Source organism: Diplotaxodon limnothrissa, linkage group LG5 (assembly GCF_057381915.1).
Source record: "Diplotaxodon limnothrissa isolate DT_005_m linkage group LG5, D_limnothrissa_male_GT1.1, whole genome shotgun sequence".
In the NCBI taxonomy this organism is placed as follows: Eukaryota; Metazoa; Chordata; class Actinopteri; order Cichliformes; family Cichlidae; genus Diplotaxodon; species Diplotaxodon limnothrissa.
Genome location: NC_140600.1, coordinates 35,196,171 through 35,219,003, shown reverse-complemented (window position 1 = coordinate 35,219,003; position 22,833 = coordinate 35,196,171). Strand labels below are relative to the sequence as shown.

General features: G+C 40.7%; 3 protein-coding genes across 3 annotated transcripts; 1 reads left to right on the top strand and 2 right to left on the bottom strand.

The window, feature by feature from the left end:
- Positions 1-18: 18 nt before the first annotated feature.
- cox14 (cytochrome c oxidase assembly factor COX14) lies at positions 19-2,055 on the bottom strand. The gene is made up of 2 exons (XM_085354637.1): positions 1,968-2,055; positions 19-472 (listed from the first exon to the last, which is right to left on the bottom strand). Exon 2 carries the CDS (start codon positions 460-462, stop codon positions 286-288), a length of 177 nt encoding a protein of 58 aa, XP_085210763.1. The 5' UTR covers positions 463-472; positions 1,968-2,055; the 3' UTR covers positions 19-285.
- A 909-nt stretch (positions 2,056-2,964) lies between these two features.
- Positions 2,965-4,102, top strand: bcdin3d (BCDIN3 domain containing). Its single transcript, XM_085354636.1, has 2 exons — positions 2,965-3,168; positions 3,563-4,102. The coding sequence occupies exons 1-2, from the start codon at positions 2,965-2,967 to the stop codon at positions 4,100-4,102; spliced, it is 744 nt and encodes a 247-aa protein (XP_085210762.1).
- A 1,625-nt stretch (positions 4,103-5,727) lies between these two features.
- Positions 5,728-22,666, bottom strand: ppp4r1l (protein phosphatase 4, regulatory subunit 1-like). Its single transcript, XM_085353482.1, has 20 exons — positions 22,617-22,666; positions 19,669-19,713; positions 19,270-19,399; positions 17,154-17,260; positions 16,905-17,047; positions 16,644-16,790; positions 15,731-15,838; positions 15,157-15,222; positions 14,751-14,909; positions 14,139-14,263; positions 13,097-13,602; positions 12,702-13,012; positions 11,584-11,670; positions 11,262-11,447; positions 10,373-10,534; positions 10,056-10,156; positions 9,712-9,832; positions 9,157-9,291; positions 8,059-8,200; positions 5,728-7,626 (listed from the first exon to the last, which is right to left on the bottom strand). The coding sequence occupies exons 1-20, from the start codon at positions 22,621-22,623 to the stop codon at positions 7,481-7,483; spliced, it is 2,934 nt and encodes a 977-aa protein (XP_085209608.1). The 5' UTR covers positions 22,624-22,666; the 3' UTR covers positions 5,728-7,480.
- Between the last annotated feature and the right edge of the window lie 167 nt (positions 22,667-22,833).

Sequence of the window (22,833 nt, the reverse complement as noted above, 5' to 3'; positions counted from 1 at the left end):
ACAACACTGTGTAGCTGAATGCATTTAATGTCATATAATACAAACAATTACATCTTATTCCTGAAATAGTGCAGCTCAGAATGAATTTGACAGAAGCCAGTGATGGAAATATGCTCGTGGTTAATTTTCTGGGAGCTTTATAAACAAATCCTCGTCTTTAAGGGGGCCGTGCCCTTGCTGGAATCACACAAGTGTCCTCTGAAGAATAAACATCACGATTCGCTGCTGGATAAAGACGAGGAGGAATGAGAAATGTCCACATGTGTGCAAAAAGCAGAGCTTTTGTCAGTCTTTGATGACTTCAGGATCCTGGTTCTCTGCTGCCAGCTTCAGCTGCTTCTGCCTCTCCATGTAGCGGTACCCTCGCATTGCACACAGGTAGCCCCCGTACACCGTCAGCAGCATCATCGAGGCAGAAAATGCCCGATAGCCGATGTCTGCGAGCCGCTTTCCTGTTACCATGCTGGGGATCCTGAAGGAAATCAGGAACAAGAGATTAAAATGGGTTCATAAGCTGAAAAGTAACCAGTGACAACACTGCAAACATCACTGGTTCTTAAATCAAGAACTTGAAGTCAGTTATTAAAGAGAGAATATTTGTTATCTGTTAATTTGATAAATACTCCCAACATTATCACCATCATCCACACCTTTTACTATACGTGTGCATTAAATATAAGTACTGAACCCGCATGTTCCTGACAAGTAGTAGACTAAAATGGAAATACTCAACTATTGAGAAGTACTTGATACTTCCCACCATTGGACTGGACAAGCTGGAACAAGATGACTGAGATTTTATCAAAAACATTTGCTCCTGCTTGTCACACAAACAAGCTCAGCTTTACCAATCACACCAGCAAAAACCTTAATTACAAATTAATTAAGTCTCAGGACCTCCTGGAGGCAGTGAGGCATTAAATCTTTTAGTTTTTATTCCTGCCAAGGCTTTTGTATCTTTAATATCTTATATTGGTAAACATTGGAGTCAACAGGATTTACAAAGTGCTATATAGAAAGTATATATTTTTTTAGTTTCCTGATGACTCTGCATTATAGTGCCTTTTCTCTGTTCAACATTAGAATCAATCAAGTCTTTTTTGCCACTTAAAGTATTTTTACAGAAGTGTAAGCTGCCCTTTTGCCTATGTTTCTACTGAAAAACACATTGTTACAGTTAATTCAACTTTTTACTTTACAAGAAACGCACTACAACATCTAACCTGTGGCAGGATTGTTCTTTCTGCCTCAAAAAGAGAGATATGTTTGATAGATTATAACAAGTAACTTCCAACAGTTTAAATACAGGCTAAATGGTTAAGATTTGTTTACATATTCCATCTCCGAGTTCCAGATGTTAGATCCGCAGTTAAACACATGCTGCTGATTTAGGAAACACGCCCACGTTAATTGGTGATAGTTACAGTTTAACATGACCTGCTGCCTTCCCAGTAAAAGGTAATTTCACCACAATATTCTGCACAAAATAAGCAAATGTAGCTTGTTTCCCCCGCGCTGAGCTGCTGGAGCTTTTGTTCCCAATCAGAGTCACTAATCTGGGTTAAAAACAAAAAACGACAAACTGGATTTAAAAAGAGGAGATGGCTACAGAGCACCTTACAAGTGAACTCGATTATTTAATAAGAATTTGGGGTGTTAGCATTTAAAATAAACAGATTTAATGACACACATTGATTGGATTGGTAGCCGTGTAACATGCAGAATGTGGTACAGTGGAATATATAAACAAATCTAACCAGTTAACGTAAAAAACATTTAACGTGGAACACCGGAAATCACTTTTTGGCTGGACACCTGGGAGCTGTTTTCATTCTCAGACAGGACAAGTTATCTCCTCCCTGTCAATGAGCTCAAAAACAGCTGTTGTCCAGCTCTGTGCGTGCGCATTAACAACCGATACACGACTCGAAAAAGCTCTCGTGGTCAACACTTTTGTCTTTTCTTACCTGGAATTATAAGACTGTGCTATCCTGCGTTATCACTCTCAATGTCAGCACAGCTGCTATGCTACTTTAGCGGACTCGCTTTCGTAAGGTGCAGGTACGGGCACTCAAATGAGACATTTCTCTTGATTTGGCAAAACAGCAGCGCGCCACCTACTTACGGGGGGTGTTTGCGGCAGCACACAGAGTGAATCTCTGAGTTTTTAGATATTTCCCCTGTAGTACTTAATCAAGACGCTACGGTTTATTTCAGAAGAACATTTTACAGTGAAGGTGCATTGTGGGACAAAAGGCAGGGCTAGTTGCTAAACTGTGAAACAAATAAAAATGGCCTGGTAAAAATAAATAAATAATAATAACAGCATTTTAATTGTGAAATATTGTTACGTTAGAGAAGGATCATATAAGTTGAATTTTAGTGGTCTACAAAATTAAACTGCATGTTTATTTTTATTTTTTTAAGTAAGTAAAATGTGATCAACTATTTTATACGGAAGCGTAGAGCTTCCCCGTGGCCATTCATACAAAACCAAAGAAAAAACACATCCTGTTTTTTGTCCAGTCCGCTATAGATCCGACTGAGCTGTATATGTGTCCCACTGTGTAAAATGAGTTTGACATCCCTGTTGTAGACGCAGAGACCGTATCAGAGGCTACCGTTACCATGGCGTCAGGCTGAACGTCAGCTTGTTGCCACCTTGGCTCACCCCTGCCTCCTAGAACCCAGAGCCCTTGAGTAAGTAAGTTCCATTAAGCGACTGTGCTAGACTTCAACTCTGGAAACTGTTCAACACTATTCACTTAAAAACAAAACAGCGTCATTATCGATCATATGCTAGCTATATGTAGCCATTTTGGTACTTTTTTTTTTTATAAATGATCTTACTTACAAGGAGTTTAGTTTGATATTATTTAACTTTAAATAATTAACTAAATAAAGTTAACAGTTCGGTCAGCACTGTTTTCTACCCGGAGTCATTTAGGGGACGCACATATTACAATGGCAACCTGTTCGAAGAACAGCAAGGCTGATGCTGACGATGAAATAAACGATCCTGGCGCCGCTCCTTACGGTAACTTCATAAATTATTACAGCTTCAACCCTCCGGAGAACCGCCTGAGTCTGATTCCACCAGCTCTGCTCAGGGATTTAGGATACAGTGATGAGACCACGCTGATCGTGGACGTGGGCTGTAACTCAGGGGTAAGTCCACCTCTGTTGTTTTTTCATGCATACATACTAATGATTTAGGCCATATCCCTAAGTGGCCCCCTTTAAATAGGCAGGACTTTTTGATATGTTCTCGATTATGCATAAATGCTCATATTTGCGTTTAGACTCATTTTTATAATCCAGACTAATAATTAAATGTAAATTTCTGTCCTCATACCACATTTGTTTTAGTTGAATGACTTATCAGAGGTTTGGATATAAGGGATCACACCCATTACGTAAGTTCTGGTGACGTTATATCTTTAAAAAACCTTCCTCAGAGACACTTTAAAACAGATTTAGAGGCTGATCTTTAAGGATCACTTTAAATTGTCAGCTCTATAACAGCTGTCCTCTTTCTTTCCTTTCACCTACTGAACGGCAGGAACTGAGCATAGCTTTCTACAAACATCTGGTGCCTGAGGAACAGCCTGATAGGAGGAAAGTTCACCTCCTGGGCTTCGACTTGGATGAAACTCTAGTTCAGCGAGCGGAGGAGATAAACCCTCTGCCAAGCAGAATCACCTTCATCCCTCTCGACATCACCAAAGACACCAACCAGCTGCAGGACTACCTCAGCCTGCACGGCTGCTCTCACTTCCACTTGTGTCTATGTCTAGCTGTGACCATGTGGGTCCATTTAAACCACGGAGACTTGGGCCTGCTGCAGCTGCTCTCTCGCCTGTCCTCCATGAGCCAGCACCTTCTGCTGGAGGCCCAGCCCTGGAAGTGTTATCGCTCTGCAGCCCGGCGGCTGAGGAAGCTGGGACGCTCGGACTTTGACCACTTTAAGACCCTGAAGATCCGAGGGGATGTGGCAGATCATGCCAGGGAACACCTAGAAAGACACTGTGGCATGGAGCTAATCCAGAGCTTTGGCAGCACTGCATGGGACCGTAAGCTGCTGCTTTTCAGAAAGACGTGAGGGGCTCTGTCAGGAGTTCCCATCAGCAGGAAGGACAGCAGAAACCACAAAGACAGATTGATATTAATCAGCAATTAGTTTGTTTCTTTTAAAGAAAATTGCTGCTTCAAATCTAAAGATTTTAAAGAAGTGATAATAAATAGACTTTGTGCTCTTAAGAGTGCAAGCAAGTGTATATGTACCTGTGTGTGTGTTGGGGTGGGGGGATAATAAGTGGTAGAAATTTGTGGCAATTTACACATTACAGCTTTAATGACATCATCAGTCCAAAACACTTCTAGCTACAGCATCCTGAAATCAAGCCTGTACTATCAAATGCGCTTTTTTGTACACATTTAATATTCAGCCCAGTCTTATTTCTTCATGCCAGATGGATCATTGTGCTGGAGTCATATCCTCCCGCACGATTTCACCACCACCCTTAACGATGGATCTATGATTTCTTCCAAATTCTGACCCTTTCTTCTAAATGTTGCAGCAGAAATCAAGACTCAGACCAGGCAATGTTTTTCTAATGTTTTGTTAGTCTGTATAAATTGTAATTTTCTGTTCTTAGCTGACAGAGGTGGCAGCCAATGTAGTCTTGTGCTGAAGTAGTCAAGGTTCGACACATTGTGCGTTCAGAGTTGCTCTTCTGCAGACCTTGGTTATTTAAGTTACTGTTGCCTATTAGCTGGAAGAATATTATCCATTCTCCTCTAGCATTAGCCTAGAGAACAGTTTACTGGATATTTTCTGACTAGTCTCTGTAAACCTTAGAGATAACTGAGAGAAAAATCCCAGTACATGACCAGTTTCTGAAATACTATGAAAGACCATCCTGTCTGGCACTAACAACCAAGCCTCACTCAGTCACGTAAATCACCTTTCTTCTCCATTCTGATGCTCAATTTGAACTTCAACAGATCATCTTCATGTCTACATGACACAGTTACAATGTGACTGACCAAATTGATATTTGCGTGAAGAACCTGTGGATCTAAAAAAAAAGTAGCCACTGAGTGTATAAGAACATCAGCTGATACTAGTTGTCAGATTTTCCTTTTACTCCATATAAATCAGTATAGGCTGAGATCTAAACATCTAATATCGGATTGCTCAGTTGTTTACGTGGTTCAAACCTTTGTTGTTCATTTCCAGGAAATGTTTTAGCCATTAACTAACATTTAAATGTTGGACAACAGATTAACCTTGTATGACTGAACCACAGCAGACAATAACGGCAAAACAAAGCAACCAACACAGCATTGTAATTTTCATAATTTTAATTACAGAATACTAAAAATAACATTACATAAAATGTCTTTTTAAAAGAAACCATTGAATATTACAAAGGTTGTAAATTTTGTAAAGTTAGGATATAAAATCTTTGAACAGTGGTGCATAATTGAAAAAGAAAAATAATTCTCATAAAATGTATATATTAACTGTTCTACATTTAAAAAAAAAAAAAAAAAAAAAAAAAATGAGATGGGACACAAATTGCAGACAGACAGATGAGTGGACACCGCCATTACTGCAGTGAGCTCTCCTTTCAAAGGAAGGAGGACTTGAGATGCAAAGCTCACACACCACAATCGATTTAAGTTTTCAACTTATTTCTAAGCTAAAAACAGAAAAAAAAAAAAAAACAGAAAAAAAAAAGGGGGGGGGGGGGGTTACCATATACAAGAGAGGAAGAACAGACAAGCTCGAGAGACTACAAAGTGACTTGGTGACTGCTCCCAATATTTATAACGCATCTCAAACCGGGTGAAAACCCGACTACACTGGCCTTGGTTCCATAATGTTTTTTCCACAGGTTCAAAGCTGTCCAAAATTGTGAAAAATCTCATACTTGAAATAATTCCACCGAGACAGGGAAACAATGATCAGGCATCTTTTTAGCCTACTAACACTGCCGTTCCTATTTCCTAATTTACAACCGGTCAGTCGGATCCACTGAACACCACCGTGGTCACAACTCAATATCAGGAGGTCGACCTTAAGTGAAATGGACCTTTAAACACACGCGCACACAATCACACACACACACACACGCACACATGCACACAAACACAAAGTTTGAGGGGGGAAAAAAACATGCCAAAAAAAAAAAAAAAAAAAAATCATCCATCAATGTGCTTGCTTTCTTCCTCTTCTCTCTGAGTTTTGCATCACCCTGTGTCATTTCATGAGCCCTTGTTATTAATGTCTGAGTTAACACCACAGGGGAAAAAAATAAAATAAATCACCAACTGAGGACATTCAGAGCCTGTTTGAACCACAGATGCTCCTCACACTGGCCAGTCATGTCCAAGCAGAGGTATTTCATCAGCCTCCTGCTCTTTGGGAGACAGTTTGTGTCACATTTTTGGTTAACAGACACGGAGCAGGGAAGCAATCAAAAGTTCATTAGGTCATTGTTATTTTATAAAAGATATGAATTTAATTGAGTTACGCTGAGTGGCAGAATCGCATTTACTTCTGTGCAGCAGTAGTGGTTTTAGTGGCCCATGAAGACCAGGTGAAAGAGAGGGGGAGAAACATGAGAAGCTAGAAGTGAACAGACAATAACCCAGAGGACATCTTAGAAGACAAAAGGATGTCTGAGACAACAGGCATTTAAGATGAACTGAGGCGCGAGACACCAGCAGAGCTACTTGGTTTGGCTGGTCTGCTGCTCAGACTGCTGGAGATTTTTTTGTTTTTTGTTTTCTTTCCATGAGGGATCCAGGAGCTTCTGCTTAATGTGTAAGCTAATAATGCTGTTGAGATTCAGATGAGTCCCCCTGAGTTAGTGCACACATCAGAGTCAGGCAGGCCTCGCCCGCTTGTTCGTTAAGAAATTCACAAGAAAAAAAAAAAAGACACAAGAACAAAACCTCAATTTCATAGTCAAGCTTAGAATTAGCTTTGGAGACAGAGAGCCTGTCGTAGTTTTACAAGTCTGTGTTTGGGGACTGAGTCGATGTTAGTGTGGAGGAGGCAGAGGGAAAGTTCAGGTGTAAAATACGGCAGCTTGACGCAAAGCAGTCCAGCTGACGTCTGAGTCCTGCTCATCTTATGAAAATTCACAAGTTTGCTCTTTTTTTTTTTTTTTTTTCTTTATTCTTCTCCTCATTGTTGTTGCTGTGAAGGTAATGTGCGCTTTGTATTGCCCAACCAGAGACAGAGCTGTGGTGTCTGAGCATGCTCATACTTTTAACGTAGCAACCTGAACATCTGCCATCGTTTCTCAAGTGGTCGTCGGTGTGAATCTGCCCAGCAGGCGAGCGGCTGGGGAATCTGGTCAGGTGCTGGTGTTGCAGTTTACAACTGACTGGGTGTCAGTCAAACAAACAGGTAGGTAAGACAGGCAGGTGGGCTGTAACAGGGCTTGGAGGGGGAGAGCCGAGGCTAGATCAGGGGGGCTGTGTCTATCAAGCCTTTGTTTGGGTCCAGACTGGCAAAGAAGCGGACGTCCCGGTCCTTGTCGGACTGCAGAGCCATCACGGTCTCTTCCAGCTCGTCAGCGCAAGCACAGCCCGGATCCTTGAAGTACGCTGGACACAAAACTCAGTTAGTGGGAAGAATCAAAAGTTATGAGCAAATGACCAGAGCTTGTGCTGAAGGGAGAGTAACTTTGACTTTAAGAAACAAAGCAACTGCAACTTCAGTGTCACAACACCGACTCACCTAAATCTCAGAGCTCAATATAGTTACCAACATAAAAACATATTTAATACACTCAAAGGGAGAAGTATGTTATGACCAAAAGCTTATGATGATAACAGAAGGGGAAAAAAAAAAAAAAAAAAAAAAAGACACCCCTGATTCTGCCCAAAGCTCAAAAATCTACAAGTGTACCAACATCTCACGCCATGCTGTTGGTTAACTTTGTAAAACCGAATGCTGACAGCTTTACAATTATGCCCTGTACTTTTTCTTGATGAAGTATGAGAACCTTTAGATGGTCAGTTTTTTTTATGGATTACCTTTCTCCATCACGCTCTGTCGTAGAGCCTTGGCTACCAGGACGCGGACGTTTGCCACGGGGTCTGATGAGAGGCTGAGCAGACTGGGCAGTAGATGCTGACTGAACTGCTCCATGGGCATGCAATCCTCCTCCACTACGGCCTATGGGAAATATTTGGCAAGAGCAAACCAAATGCAGGAAGTAGTGAGTCAAAATGCACTCAGTGAGGGTGATGCAGCAACATAACGAAAGCATCTGACCACACAGAAAAGCTGACAAACAGGCTCATGTCACTGCACATCTCTTATGCGACGTGAACATGACATGAAACAACCACTGCTATTGCATGTATCGTCTGTCCATTTAAAACAATCACACACCAGGAGAAAGCTCACATTTCATCATAACAATTTAAAAACCAGATTGTGAATTCTAATGTAGTATTACATTCCCCCCCCCCACTTGGTCAGAACAAGCCTTTTGGGGATTTGGGGGGGGGGGGGTCAACTGTGATTGGTCTGCAATTTTCCTGTTATTTCCTGCTCTGCTTCAGTAATTTTAACTCCAATTAACAAAAGTAGTTTTAAGGGAATAATTCTATTACATAGTTTGTGATTTTTCACAAACCTCCTTGGGGATGCCCCTCCCCCAAAAACCTTTTATAAATGGCACTTCAGCTTTGTCCTAACAGGAAGTGACAAGCCGACAAGTGAATGACATTCCATGACATCCAGTGACTATGGGTCACGTAACCACAGGCGACAGGAAATGGGTGGGACCAGAGATAAACAATTTCCAGGTGAGTGACTGAAGAGGTCACCAGTGAGCACACAGGATATCATTGATTGCCATCTGACCAGGACTAAATCTAGTAGAAGGTTATCTAGGCAACCAGAGCCTGGAATATCCTTAAATGACTGGCTGTCAGCTTCAACACTTCGTGTATATGCAGCTTGAAGGCTGTTTTACCTCAAAGCTCCAAATGGCATCTGGTTTGTCACTTAATTTATTTTATTCCATTTCCCAGTAGCAGCAGCAGCAGCATGGACAGTCACTGATGCAGTTACAGACATTTAAAGCCGAGAGAACTGGGACACTTGAGATGAGCATTACCCACCTGGCAGATAAAGGCAAAGGCCTGCCTCCCCACCCACTTGGGACAGTGGCAGAATCTAACAGTGAGCTCGTTGATGAAGTTCAGGCCAAGGTCATCAGCCCCGCAAGCATAAAGCTTCTGCAGGATCTCCACCACCTGAGAACACAAGAGTTGACGAGTGAGTCGCTGAGGAAAAAAAAAAACGTACATTTTTTTCCCTCTGCAGTGCATCTAAAAGGAAAAGCCAATCTATATTTAGCATGATTATGAATTTGTCTCTGTTACACAAACAAGAACTTGGCGGTACAGGTTTCCCCTCAGTTAATCTGTCGACTGTACTGTGTCCTTGGAGATGAGCCAAGATGATCAAACACAGCCATCAGGACGTTACTTCATCGGTCACAGGCCACGCATGAACACTTCCATTTGAGTGATTCATTTCCTCTAAAGTTTCCAGAGTTTCTGCTGACCTCGCTATGTGTTACAAGCTGCCAAAGCTGCCCCCCACCAATCATCATTAAAATCATCCAGGGTGGAAGGTTTTTAAATACAAACAAACAAAAAAAGTAAGCTTACCAGTTTGTAAGAGATCCACCTGACCTCGGAGACTTTATCAGAGCAGAGTGTGAGCGCTATCTCTCTGAGGTAATCATACACGTCATAGTGGCTGTACAGCTCTATGATCAGGATCAGCTGTCTGCAGAGGGGGAAAGGAGCAGAGTGCTTCACTCAAATACACGGTACACGCTAGTACAATCAACCAAAAAGTGAATCACAATTTAAGAGCAATGAAGTTAAATCAAACAGCAAGAGCAGAATTAAACAGTAAAACAATGTGAGCCTATCTGAACGAGTGTTAGCTTAAAATTAAATGTGTTTCCAGCTTTTCATCCTGACAGTAGGAAGAAAAGACGACATACTCTGCCAGCTCGTATCTAAATCTCCAGTTGCGACTGTTGTCCGTCACCATGAACTCCTGCAGCTGGTACAGATATTCTCTCCTCTTGTCTGCGTGCAGCAGCTACAACAACAACAAGATGAACACAGAGCAGATCAATTAGAGAGCTAGCCTATCAATATGGCTCAGTTTTTACTGGAAACGACAAAATTCTGCCACCGAGTGTGCTAAAAATCAAAGAGCTGTAAAAACAAAGCATTTCAGAAGTGTGAATGTCAACACAGCCGAACCAAAGTTATATCTTACTTGATCCAGAAGTAAGTGAACCTGTAATCTTACCTTCAGGAAGTCATAAAGGTGTTTGAGCACACCAATGCGGACCTCATCCAAGTCTTTGAGGAAACCGTTGAAGATGGGTACCAGATCAGCTGCTGTCAGCTGGTCCCCCAGGATAACCGCCAACTCGTGTATGGAAAAAGCCAGTGTACGCCGCACCTTCCACTGAGAGCGAGGGAGGAGAGAAAGGGCCATAAAAGGATTATAACACCATCCATGAACAAGGAAGCGGCTTATAAAACATCCTTTTAGCTTCTTTTTCCACATCAAAAAACACAATCAAATTACTAAGAAAAACTTAAACCACTGAAAAACATCAACCTTACATTAATGCTTATAGAGACATTCAGTGCTGTGAGGAAATAAAGGGTAACAGTGTGAGTGCTGTCACAATCACTGCTCTTTGAAGTACACCAACACTGTTGCGTTAAGGTCTCATTTAAATGTCATTCAGAAACTGACACTCATGAGAGGAACATGTTGAAATCTTAAGCCACCAGACCAACACTGTGGTCGAAGAAAAAAAAAAACCCACACGTGACACATCCAGAATTTACTTTAGTAGTCTTGAAATGCTTAAGAGTCATCCATCAAAATAAAGTTTAGTCATTGTTTGTGTTCTTGCCTTCTCTTCCTTATAAGAAGCATATAAAAATTCAACACTGCAAGGAGTCTGCTTCCAGTTAGCTGACCACTGACACGGCACAGTAGCTCTCAACGTCTGGCAGAAATCCCAGAGCTCCAAAATCCAAACAACATATTCTTTGTCAGTTAGTGACAGCTTAGTGTGGCAGCTTAGATTTCTCATGTGGTGTTGTTTGTCCTATTAGAGTCACACAGCAAATCTAATCCCAAAATAACCCTGTGCTTCCTTTCATGTTTGCATTACTACCTGCACATCAGTAGCGAGCGTTTCATATGTATCTTTGAGGCAGTGCCAGTTCTGGCGACCCAGAGTAAGCGCGACCCCCGGCAGGCTGAAGGCACAGTGTTTGGCGATCTCCGTGTCCACCGTCTGGGCGCGGGCCGGGTCCGTCATAGAGAGGTACTGATCCAGCAGCTGCTGCGGGATCACGTTCTGGAAACGAAGATTAATGCGTTTGCACTCAGAGCAGCAGGCAAGCATAGCGACTAATCCATGTCAGTGCTAATCAATACCAACTCTTAGATGGCGATCAATATTTATAGGTTGGAAAATATCATTGCTGACTCACCTGGACCTTAGGCTTATCCTCAGATAATGGACTGTGAGGGGAGTCATCCTTTCCCTCCTCTTCCATACTCTCAATTAGTTCAGACTCCTGAGGAAATGACAAATTCACACAGATACTGTTAATGATCGCAGACGTGCACCAAGTACTGGAGAAAAACAATTCATACCAGGTCGAAATCAGTTACAGCTGTTTGTAAAAACAGTTACAATGTAGCTCTGGAGCCTTTGATATCAGACGCACCCATGCTGGACTTGAGACACTTGATTACGTAAAGTAAAAAACAGTTTCTAGTTTAAACTGAGCCTTTCACAATGTTAATGTATTAAAGGCTTTCTAATTGCCCAGTGCAATCTCTTCCCCTGAGCTGCAAACCTATGACAATGCAAATAACATGAGCGGTCAGATCCAGCAGACCTCCTAGAGCAACACTGATCATAATAGCAACAACACTGGCACAGCAATATAAAATTATGCAGTGCCTTTTTGCTTTGAGCTACAGCAACCTTAACCTGACTTGCAGCTCCTTAATAAAAATGCGACTCCAAGCTGGGGTTAAGCAGCACAATAAGCTGGCTGTTCAGTTTGTGTCCTTTCCTAAAAGCGTCACATCTTTACATCCTTCTATTTTTTTTTTTCCCTTCTCTTTCCTCCCATCCAGCCCCCGGCTAGTCGTGGCAGACAACCAACCCTTCCTGAGCCTGGCTCTGCTGGAGGCTTTTTCCTCCTCGCTGCCACCAGACAGCGAGGAGGAAAAAAAACCTCCAGCAACCAAAAGCTTGCTCACAAGGGAATGAATCACTGAGTGTTGGGTTTCTTTCTATAATTTTTATGGAATTATAAGCTAAATGTAAAGTAAAGGGAAAAAATGCTGACTTGATTTGGCATTTCATTTCTTTATCAAATCCTGCAGAACAAACATTAACTTCACGAATGAAAACACACAGAAATGCATGTTCTGATCATCAGTGATGCCACAAGACAGAACAGACGTTCTAGCTCACACCTAGTTTTAGTTTAGCTGCAATAATAGAGTATGCATTACAGCAGTGTGAAAATACTGTCAACTACTTGCATCAAGAAAAATCCAGTCACATTAGTTGACAGTCACTGGCTCGTACCAGAACGGGGGAGTTGGGAGGAGACTGCTCCTGGTTTTCCAGTGGATCCGTCTGCGTTTCCTCGTCTCCTTGCTCCTGGATGGGGCACGACTCTGAGGATGTGGGAGTTTTTGACATTTGCTCTTCGTCTGTGGATTGCACCTCTATCTCTGACTGAACCTCCAAACTTTCACTCTCTGCAGAAGGGCTGTCTGCACCGTTTTCAGTCTGAAGCTCTGGCTGAAGCTCTGGCTGGGGTTCAGTCGGGCTGTCGTCTGTCGGACTGTCGAGCTGGGCTGCCTTTAGAGCTGCCGACAACACTTGAACTTGAGCTGGAGGCGAATTACATGCAAAGCTGAATCTACATGCCAGTTCAGTACAAAAAGACAAAAGATATTCTACCTGCGTATCCTTACCTTGTACATCGGGGTCATCCATGTGTGGCTGCAAACAGTCCAAAACCTTCTGGATCTGGTCGCTGGTAGCTTGTTTGCCATGGTTAGACTTGGAATCATTACAATTCTCTGTAGGTTCCTCTTCTTCTCTCTTTTCCTCCTTTACCTCTTCCATTTTTTGACAACTCAGCATCTCCAGTTCCCCGCTGATGTCAGGTAAAGGAGACCTCCAATAGTGAAAAGAATTAAAGTTCTCGTCTGTCTGTTCCGCCTCTTTCGTGTTCTTAGCGTTGTTTGTAGCTGTCGGGCTATCACTGCTGTTTGTGTGGGTGAAACCGCCATGCATCTCTTCAGGGACTAAGGTGTGGCTGTTATCAAAGTTGTGCAATTCCTCGCTGTCAGCTGTTGACACATGTTCTGGTGACGGCGTGGCGCGCCCGTCCTGGTTTGGAGGCGTGTGGGTGATGGTTCTTTCTGTGTGGCAGCTGCTAATGTCAGAGCAGTTCAGGGAGTTTAGGGAACAGCCGCTGAAATGAGGAAGAGAAAAAGAAATTGTAGATAACTTTGAGTAGATGCATCCATTCAAAGCCAGCAGTTAAATGTTTCCAATTGCCTTTTACCTCCGACAGATTTTTTTTAAGTTGTAAACAGAAGCACACTTAAAAGCTTAATGGAAGATTGAGGATTCATGAAGAAAAAAATAAAAATAAAAAATAAAATCTGTTCCATTTATTTGACATTTTTTCCCCTCCACATAAAAAATGAAAAGAAAACTGAACCATTCAGGTCACACCCAGTGAATTCAAACCATGATTCACTTAACTGATGATGCAACAGTCAGAAGCGTCTGTGCCAAGACCAAACTCAAACCTCCTGCATGTTGATATAATCACAGCCTGAACTACATTTCACAGCTTACTTAATGGCCTAAACATCCAGACCTAAGAAGACACGACTCGAGACATACGCATTTCGTCTTAAACTATGTGGACATGACAAAAGAAGGACATTTCTGAGTCTCTTAATGCTTCTTGTTATAGCAGTGATAAACAGGTGATCTTACCTGTCAGATGTACATCTGGGGACCTCTAGTAGTGCACCATCCTCTCTGAAGTGAAGGCCTGTGGTGGATGGGTTAGCAAAGGTGGAGATGAAGCGCCCCAGAGACTGGAAAGCCGCCTGTCGTACCTGAAAGTGGAGTATATAGAAATTTGTCTTGCTCACTGTGCCAATCATTCAAATTTTATCAGTCTTAGAAACGATGAGGTAAGAAATACCCTCAAAAGATAGTACACAAACTGCAAGCTCAGAAACAAAAAGACACACACACACACACACACACACACACACACACACAGCTTGTGGATCTGGTTAGATGATGATCCTGTGCTGCTACACAGAAGAAAATGTGTATTCTGCTCTTAATTTTAGACACATCAAAAGGACAACACTCTGATTTCAAGTCCCAGTTTGAAAGTCTGACAAGTTGCAAGCATACCGCATCGAAAACAGGGAAGATGGATGTAAGATAGCTCCAAGCAACAACTGCCCTAATTTCATCACACCACTCAGGACGTTACACTTGATTGTTATTGTAATTTTAACAAAATCCCCCCCCCCTTCTTCCATTTCCAAGTTATTTTCCTCTCTGTCCTCGTGTGTTTGTGTATCTTACCCAGCGGGACTGGTCACTGATGAGGCTGATGAACAGGGGGGACAATTTGGAGCGCCGCACCTCTGGAGAGGTGGAATTTGAGACCATCATGAAGCACTCGGCACAGGCTTTCCTGATGCCCCAAAGGCTGTCTGAGCACAGGTCGAAGAACTTGGGCATCTATGTCAAAATAAAGTCACATCAGTACAGCCTGAAACCTTAAACCATGAAGAAACTACTGACGTGCAAACGTTACATAACATCATTCTGATTACACAACAGTTTAACACAACATAAGGCACTTTATGCGAATTCATAAGGCACATCTAAAGAAAAGCTTCAAGGACACAGTACTAAACTTTCATCTTGCATAATAGCATAAAATTACACACCGAATCTGTGAGAAAAACAGTATTGGGCATCTTACCAGCAGTTTTTCTGTGGCCTCCTGGCCTACAATTGAACAAAATTCTCCAAAATTGGCTGCACACACCTGTAATACAAAAATGATACCAATGTCTCTGTGTTAAGAGTAAAACTGTAAAAAAAATAATGTTCCTGAATGAATAAGAAGGTACCAAGAAACAGCATCTTAAAAAGAGTTGAGTCCCAATATCACAAATAGGAACCTGTACTGATTTGTATGATTCATTCAGAGTGCAGCCTTGAGGCAGATTGCTTTATAAAATGCTTTTTATACAAGTTTCTATAACAAGCTATCTGCCAAGTTAAACTACCTTTACGGCTCCTAAATCATGTTCCCCAACTGGCACCAGTTACGCCAGCCAATTAAAATTCCACACTGAATACACAACAGCGCAGTGTAAGCTAAGTTACCGCACATAAACGAATTAAAGTTAGCTCAATGAGTGATTGGATTTACACTAATGGAACAGCAGAACCACAATTAAATTTTTACTGTCAAAGTTGTGACTTCAGTCTAAACATCTGCTTTAAGTCATCTCTGAGTTTTAAAGATACCTTCGGGTTGAGCTCGTTACCTTGCGCACTTGGAAGAGTCTGGCATCACTGCACAGTTCACAGAAACGTGGCAGCAACAAGTGCTCCACTGTGTCTTTGCTCAACATGGTGACAACTTTACACATGATCTGTACAGAGAAGAACAAGAACAGAGTTTAGTGTCATCACAATCTCCGAGTGTGTCTCGGTTTACTGGTTCATTTTATTAACCTTGAACCATGAAATTAACAGAAACCTCAGAGAAATAAGATGTGCACTGAGGTTGAAAAGGAACAAAAATAAATAAAAATTGGGTTATTAAGAGTAAATAGTAAAGGAAGGGGTTTGTGTTTATATGATAAAAGGTTTCAGGGGGATGAATCTGGTTTTAAAAAAAAAAAAAAAAAAAAAAACAAACTGATTTGAGTTAAGTAAATTAGTGAATCGCTTATGCGCTAAAAGTGCCACTAATAAAAGAAAATCCACTTAACTTTGGTACCTTTAGATTAAATTATGCTGTACAATGATATTGCTGTCCTTATTTACTCATTTTAAACCATTTAGAAACTTGTCCCAGAATGTAATAAAAAGACACCACTGAAGGTTTCTACCTGGGCAGAACTCCACAGGTTTAACTGCTAAGTCACACCTACACCTGTAGCCTAAATCCAGTTTAGTGTTTTTATTCTGCCGTACTACATCAAGCCCAATCTCCAGCTACAATACTAAAACATTCCTCTGGTGTGCTCCACATATCACAATTTTTATATTTTACTATTCTTGATTATAACCACACAAAACAGGGTTCAACTTGAATTTGAGTTAAACAGAGGTTATTTTACATAAAAGTTTACGTAGTTTAACTCCCCGCTTTTCTCCTGGTGATCCCCGCAGTTTGAGAACCACTACAACATTTCTTTAAACATTTTTCGTTAAAATACAGTGTTGTCTTACAGCCACTGCCTCAATTTTGTAGTCATCGTCACTGCTCGGTTCTGTGAGGTCGAGTAGAACTGGACAAACTTTGGTCTCCATGTCAGCTTTAGAGATGAGGCCCTGCTCCAGCAGGACGAGCAGTGCTGCCTGACTCGTCTTCCGCACCTTAAAAATACAAGGGTCAGAGGTTAAAAACAAAACAAGGAAAACGAACAATACCAATTCATATGAATTTCTGCAATTACCTTATTTTTGTTTTCTTTAGGTCTACAGACTTACCTGGTTATTCGGATCAGTGAGATACCGGACAACAATTGGTACCAAGTATCTCGAGAAAGCAGCAGGGAAGTTGGGCCGACTCTCATGCAAAAACATGGCGATGTTAGGAATCTGCTCCATCAGCTCAGCTCGGACTGTGGGCTCTTAGTTACACAAATTGCAATATTTCATTAATGCACCACATTAAAAAAATAAAATAGAATAAACTGCAACCACAGCTACATACTGTGAAAACGAAAATACAGCTACCTCCATCTTCCGACATTCTCGCAACGGTCTCCATGACACTAATAAAGTCATTTTCATTGTCACTGAACTCTCGAAGCACATCAAGCAGGCCACGAGCCACGATTTGCCTAGAAAGCAATGGGAGCTTCAAGTTAGTGGACTGCCTGCCAATACCTACAAGTTTCAAAAGCACACAGCGTGACACACCGCACTGACAGAGCTGTCAAGTGCATTACACACACGTGCATTAGGAAATGACAGCAGAGCTTTAACCCTGCAAAGCTGAGCATGAAAAGCATAAAGACTGGAATGTAAGGCGTTCGTGTAGAGACACGAGCAGCTTTTGAGGTTGGAGACACCTCTGATTATTCTGCTTTGTTTTTTTACCCACCTGACCTGTGTCAGACTAAATACCTCCCCTTTATACACTGATAACAGAAAAACAGACCTTAAACTAAATATCCTTTAAACATATAACAGAGAGGGATTACAATAATCACTCTAAAGCCAGACAGCCAGCCTCCACACAGGGCTCTATGTTAAGTCTTTAGGTCTTCCTTCACAGTACGGGTTTAAAAAAAAAAAAAAAAAAAAAAAACCATAACAAAAGGCTTAGAGATGACTTCTGAATGAAGGCCAGAAAACAAAAGGCTATCTCAGTGCAACCTTATGTTGCCACAAGTCTTTTAAGCAACTATTTCCCAACTGAGGAAAGTTGATGAAAAGTTTGTCTCAATATCTGGCTACATTTCCTTAAAGATTTTTATACAAGAAGTGACTTTTAACAGATGTTTCCTCGCTCCCCTCCATTGATTTGCACATGTTTCCTTGATGATAAGACCTTCAAAATTTGTTGTAATGCTACTGGCACACATTCTTATCATTAGAGGTGGGCATCACCATACATCCCACGATACGATATTATCACAATACTTAACGCACGATACGATATTGTTGCAATTTTTTTAAATATTTTGCGATATTCAGATTCTGTACATAAAGGTAAACTTTATCAATATTCATTTTATCTAATATCAAAGCCTCGCACTTAGTCTTTCTCTCATTTCAGTCAGTTTTATTGTTGACAAACTGAACGGTTTGTATTACAGTCTAGTCCAACTTAACTGAATGCAACCATCTGGTACAATTATAGCTATTCTGAACTATGCAATTTATGAAAACTATGCAGCCCCTTCAGCAACAGAAGAATTTGAAAGTAAACTAAAACAAAATATAATTTTACATTACATAAAAAAGTTTTAAACTTAATTAAAATAAAACATGTCTTAAATTAAAATAAGTAAACTGTCATGTTTATTGCTGCCAAAAAACAAGTTAAACACATTTGGACAGTGAGGGAATGTCAGGATTCTTGCTCAGAAAAAGGAGCTGATCAACATGCTCTGAAGTCAGAGCATGTTCCAGTCCACAAAAACTTTTTTTGTAACAAAATATCGATTTCTGCTGTCCCTGTATCGATACATTATTAGCAAACAAAATATCACGATACTACACAGTATCGATTTTTTCCCCCACCCCTACTTATCATGCCGACATGTCTACAGTTTTGCTGCTAAGTTTGGATGACCACGCACCTGTTCACATTAGCCATCAAAACCCAACAAAGTCAATTCATCCTTCTTTAAGTTAGGAAAAAACAAAAGAAATTTTACTTTATATCAAATACGGGAAATAAGATACTTTTGTAATTTTGATACAACTACCACACACAAGCTTTAAGTGAGAAAATTTACATGGGCTTCTTGTGGATGGACGGACAGCTCAGAAGAGAAAACATACATTACTGTGAAGATAGCTTTGGACAGACATTTTGGAAACAGTAGCTAAACTGAAGCATTTTAGTATACATACAATTACTTCCAAAGTTCCTTATAGCAGCCACTGGTTTAAAATAATTTCAGTGAGCTTCAAATACCAAAGACAGCTCTAGTAGCTGTAGAATATTGTCGTAAAGTGAGATCTGAGTTGTGGTCAAAGCCAGCAGGTCAGTTTTCAGTCATAAAATATTTATTGCTCAGTGTTTACATTGCAGAATATGGTGTGTCAACCTATCCACAAATTTTCTTTGCTTTTGCAGACTAATGCATGACCAGCTTGACCACGGGCCTCTGCTTACCTGTTGAAGACATTCTCGCTGAAAGCATATTTCTCTAGCCTCCCGAGAGGAGTAAGGTTATCTTGTCCTGCATCCAGGAAGGCTGTGATGCGGATACCGTCGCACTCTGTACCATAGTCATCAAATCCAACTGTGGGAACAAAATAAAGATGATTTTAGATATACATATTGGATGACTATTCAAACGACTTCAAATACTAAGGGCCTAAATGATGGCCAATGGGTAAAACAGTAGTGAGAGTGCCAGGCTAAAGGTACTGAGTCAACTAGCTTTAAATATATAGATCTTTTTTAAAGTATTTCCATCTAGGACCCTGCTGAACAAAGCTCCTGTTATATGAAATTAAATAATTCTACAATAGTACGCTATTTTTAGTGCAGTGTTATTGGCATACTTACAATCATCCAGATCATCATGGCCATCTTCAAAGTATAAAGATAGACCTGCAATAACAAGGCAGTTAGTGAGGTAGGGATCCATGGCGGAAGAACCATCTCTTATTGACACCCTGGTCTGAATGGCACATTTAGAGTAAGTCAATTACTAAGAGGGGGCAAAGTCTCCTAGCAATAAATCACAGTAGTCTCCCTAATGTCATCACTTGGTGAAAGCGAAACTTGATGCATTCAAGTGATATTGTCACTGCTATGGCCTGGAGGAGAAGCAAATCCAATCAATGCTTATCACAGTGATTAGCGAAGGGAGCTGAGATCAGACTCCAGTTAAAAACAGGTAACAAACTGTGCAATTCATCAGAATAGCATCCATTCATCAGTGTTGGCAAAAAACAATGACCACAAACTGGCAATTGGGGCTTTCACACATTTTAATCTTGTGCAAGCCTTTAAAAAAACAAAAAAAAACAAAAAAAAAAACAACAACTTTATTCTACACCATGGTCAAGCAGATACAGAGGTGATAATAAAAAAAGCTGGTTTAACAGTGAAAACCTGTCTAGGCCTACTTTGATCTCCTAACACATTAAATTGAACAGAATCAATTAAAGAAACAAACTGACTGATATCCACCCCCAATTTTCTTGATCAAGAATAATTTATAATTTCATTTTTTGCTTCATTGCACAGTTTTCTTTAGTTAATAAGCTGCAATGGTCAAGTGCACATCCATAAAAGCACAGATGAACAATGCAGGTTATTATCATGATGTGAGATCATTCAATTGTCAGTTTGGTGCTATTTAAACTGCACTCTATTAAATGCTAATGCATTTATTTTTCTGACAATCCTCCCTGATGAAAATGGATTTAACAATCATCTATTACAATGCATATAGCATAACATGAAGGCCTTCATCCTCCAAACTGCACAGACAGTTTGATCGTCTTAAACTGAACATTAAATCCTTAATTATGACAAAATGTATAAGGTTGTATCGGACTGCATTCTTTTTAGCTTGGTGTACCTAATACAATAAATCCAACCCTCATTGTGCATTCAATTGCAGCCAACCACAGCACTTAATACACTTTTTGTTTTTCTTTCATCTTGCAAAAAGACATAACACGGTCATGATTAATGATTGCAGAATTACTTGATAGGAAATTCAATTTCCAGGTTAAACTTTACCCTATCACTCCATTCAAGCTGATATTTTAGTTATTTGTTTTTATTTTTTTCCACTGGCTCAATATCAGAGATTTCAAGCAACTCATATTGAATAATGCCAAACATCTTGAATATGGCCAGATTGGCATGTCACCCGTCTCATATGCGTCATACTGGTCTGCACTTGTATTGTCTGATATGTGCCGATATAAAAACACGGCTCAATAATTCAGAATTGCTGTCATAACAGTTTCTCCAGCACAGCAGCTACGCTGTTGGCTCAGCTCAGCACTTTCCGCATCACATGCAGCAGAGTCAAAAGACGTAGTCATGATAAACTGCAAAGTAGTTTGCAAAATGCAATGTAAAAACTGTATTTTTGAGATAGATATATATATATAGATATATATCTCTCTCAAAATATGATGAAAATATATATATATTCATCATGGGTCGCCACAGCACGCCATCTGTCTTCATCTCACACTATCTCTAACCAGCCTCCTTTCACATCAACCATACATGTCCTCCTTCACTACATCCATGTAGCTTGTCTGTGGTCTTCTTCCCCCCCCCTGCCTCGCAGATCCATCTTTAACTTCGTTTATCTAGCATATTCACCATCCCCTCCTCTGCATGTCCAAACCATTAGAGTCTTGCCTCAATGCCTCTCCAAACTGCAAGACCTGAGCTGATCAATTCAATTCAGTTTAATTTATATATTCGTTCCTTAACATATATAAATATCTTCGAATCTAACACACACACACACACACACATATATATATATATATATATATATATATAAACTATGAACAGGTAATTATCAGATTTATTTATTTTTTGATAAAAGTCGAATTATATTTTGGTTGGGATTTATTCGTTTAATAGTAGTAAGTACCAAATCCATAAAAATAATAATGGCTTAAAATTATATTTACAGCCCTACGCTAAATGCATTTAAAGTTCTTTTCCCCCTATTTACAAATTAGCACATTTTCAAAAACAAATGTGTGAGTAATCATGTTATCTAGCACAAGAAGACCTTCTCTCACTGTTTATTTTCAATACCACCCAGCCCTCGATATAGGACAATAGCAGATGGGGGGTTTGTAGTCAACGGAAGAGACCAGAAATAAGTCCCATGAGGAGAAGCCAGTGTTTACAGCTGGGCAAGCAAGGGAATGTGCTCTAAATATAATACAGTGCCTACCTCGAAATCACACATTAAACGAGGCGTTTCATGAGTAGAATAATCAACGGCATAATATATATAACAACACCCCAAAAAACCACGCTGGCACAAAACAACATCGCGCCTTTGTTGTGATGTAAAACAGGATTTGGTCAGCTTATGGCTGATCATGACTTTAGCAACTCAGCTAACGTTGGCTAGGTCAACTCGCTCGCGTTTGCTATGATAACAGATCGATAATAAACACGGGTCATAGTATTCTCCCATCGAGGTCTGAAGAGACTAAAAAAGTAATCTACATGCAATGAGCAAATATATGATTCAGTGTAGTCCCAAAGTCACCCATTTCGATACCCCGTAAGGAGCTTTCGTTAGCTTAGCCTGCTAGATGCTGCTAAGTTTGCTAACATGGCTTGTCTAGCCCTTTCGCTTGACTTCTCTCCCACTTCGTCCTGCAGTACTACACAGGAAGTGGAGCAGAAGCCGTTATTTAACTACTAAAAACCTCAACTGCCCGAAAACACTTTACAAATGCCAGCACAGCGCCAAAATATTAAAGAAAACTCGGGTTAAAAAGTGCCATTACCTGCCATCTTGAGCGTCGGCTCGGCTCTGCGGGCTGCCGTCCCGTGTGGGCTGTCACCGCCGCACAGCTGTCACTCAAACACTGAGGCAAACTACTTCCTGAAAGTACTTCCTGATGCTGCTTTTCACTGGTTAATTACGTATTAAACAACTATATCGAAAAACGTTACTCATCTCGGGCAAAAACTCGACATAAGTGAGATTAAAATAGCGCCTGT

Coding starts and splice junctions, on each gene's coding strand:
- cox14 (XM_085354637.1), bottom strand. CDS start 462: ATGGTAACAGGAAAGCGGCTCGCAGACATCGGCTATCGGGCATTTTCT.
- bcdin3d (XM_085354636.1), top strand. CDS start 2,965: ATGGCAACCTGTTCGAAGAACAGCAAGGCTGATGCTGACGATGAAATA. Junction 3,169..3,562: donor ACGTGGGCTGTAACTCAGGG/GTAAGTCCACCT, acceptor ACTGAACGGCAG/GAACTGAGCATAGCTTTCTA.
- ppp4r1l (XM_085353482.1), bottom strand. Junction 15,223..15,730: donor GACTCTTCCAAGTGCGCAAG/GTAACGAGCTCA, acceptor TTTGTATTACAG/GTGTGTGCAGCCAATTTTGG. Junction 8,201..9,156: donor CCTTTGCCTTTATCTGCCAG/GTGGGTAATGCT, acceptor TATTTCCCATAG/GCCGTAGTGGAGGAGGATTG.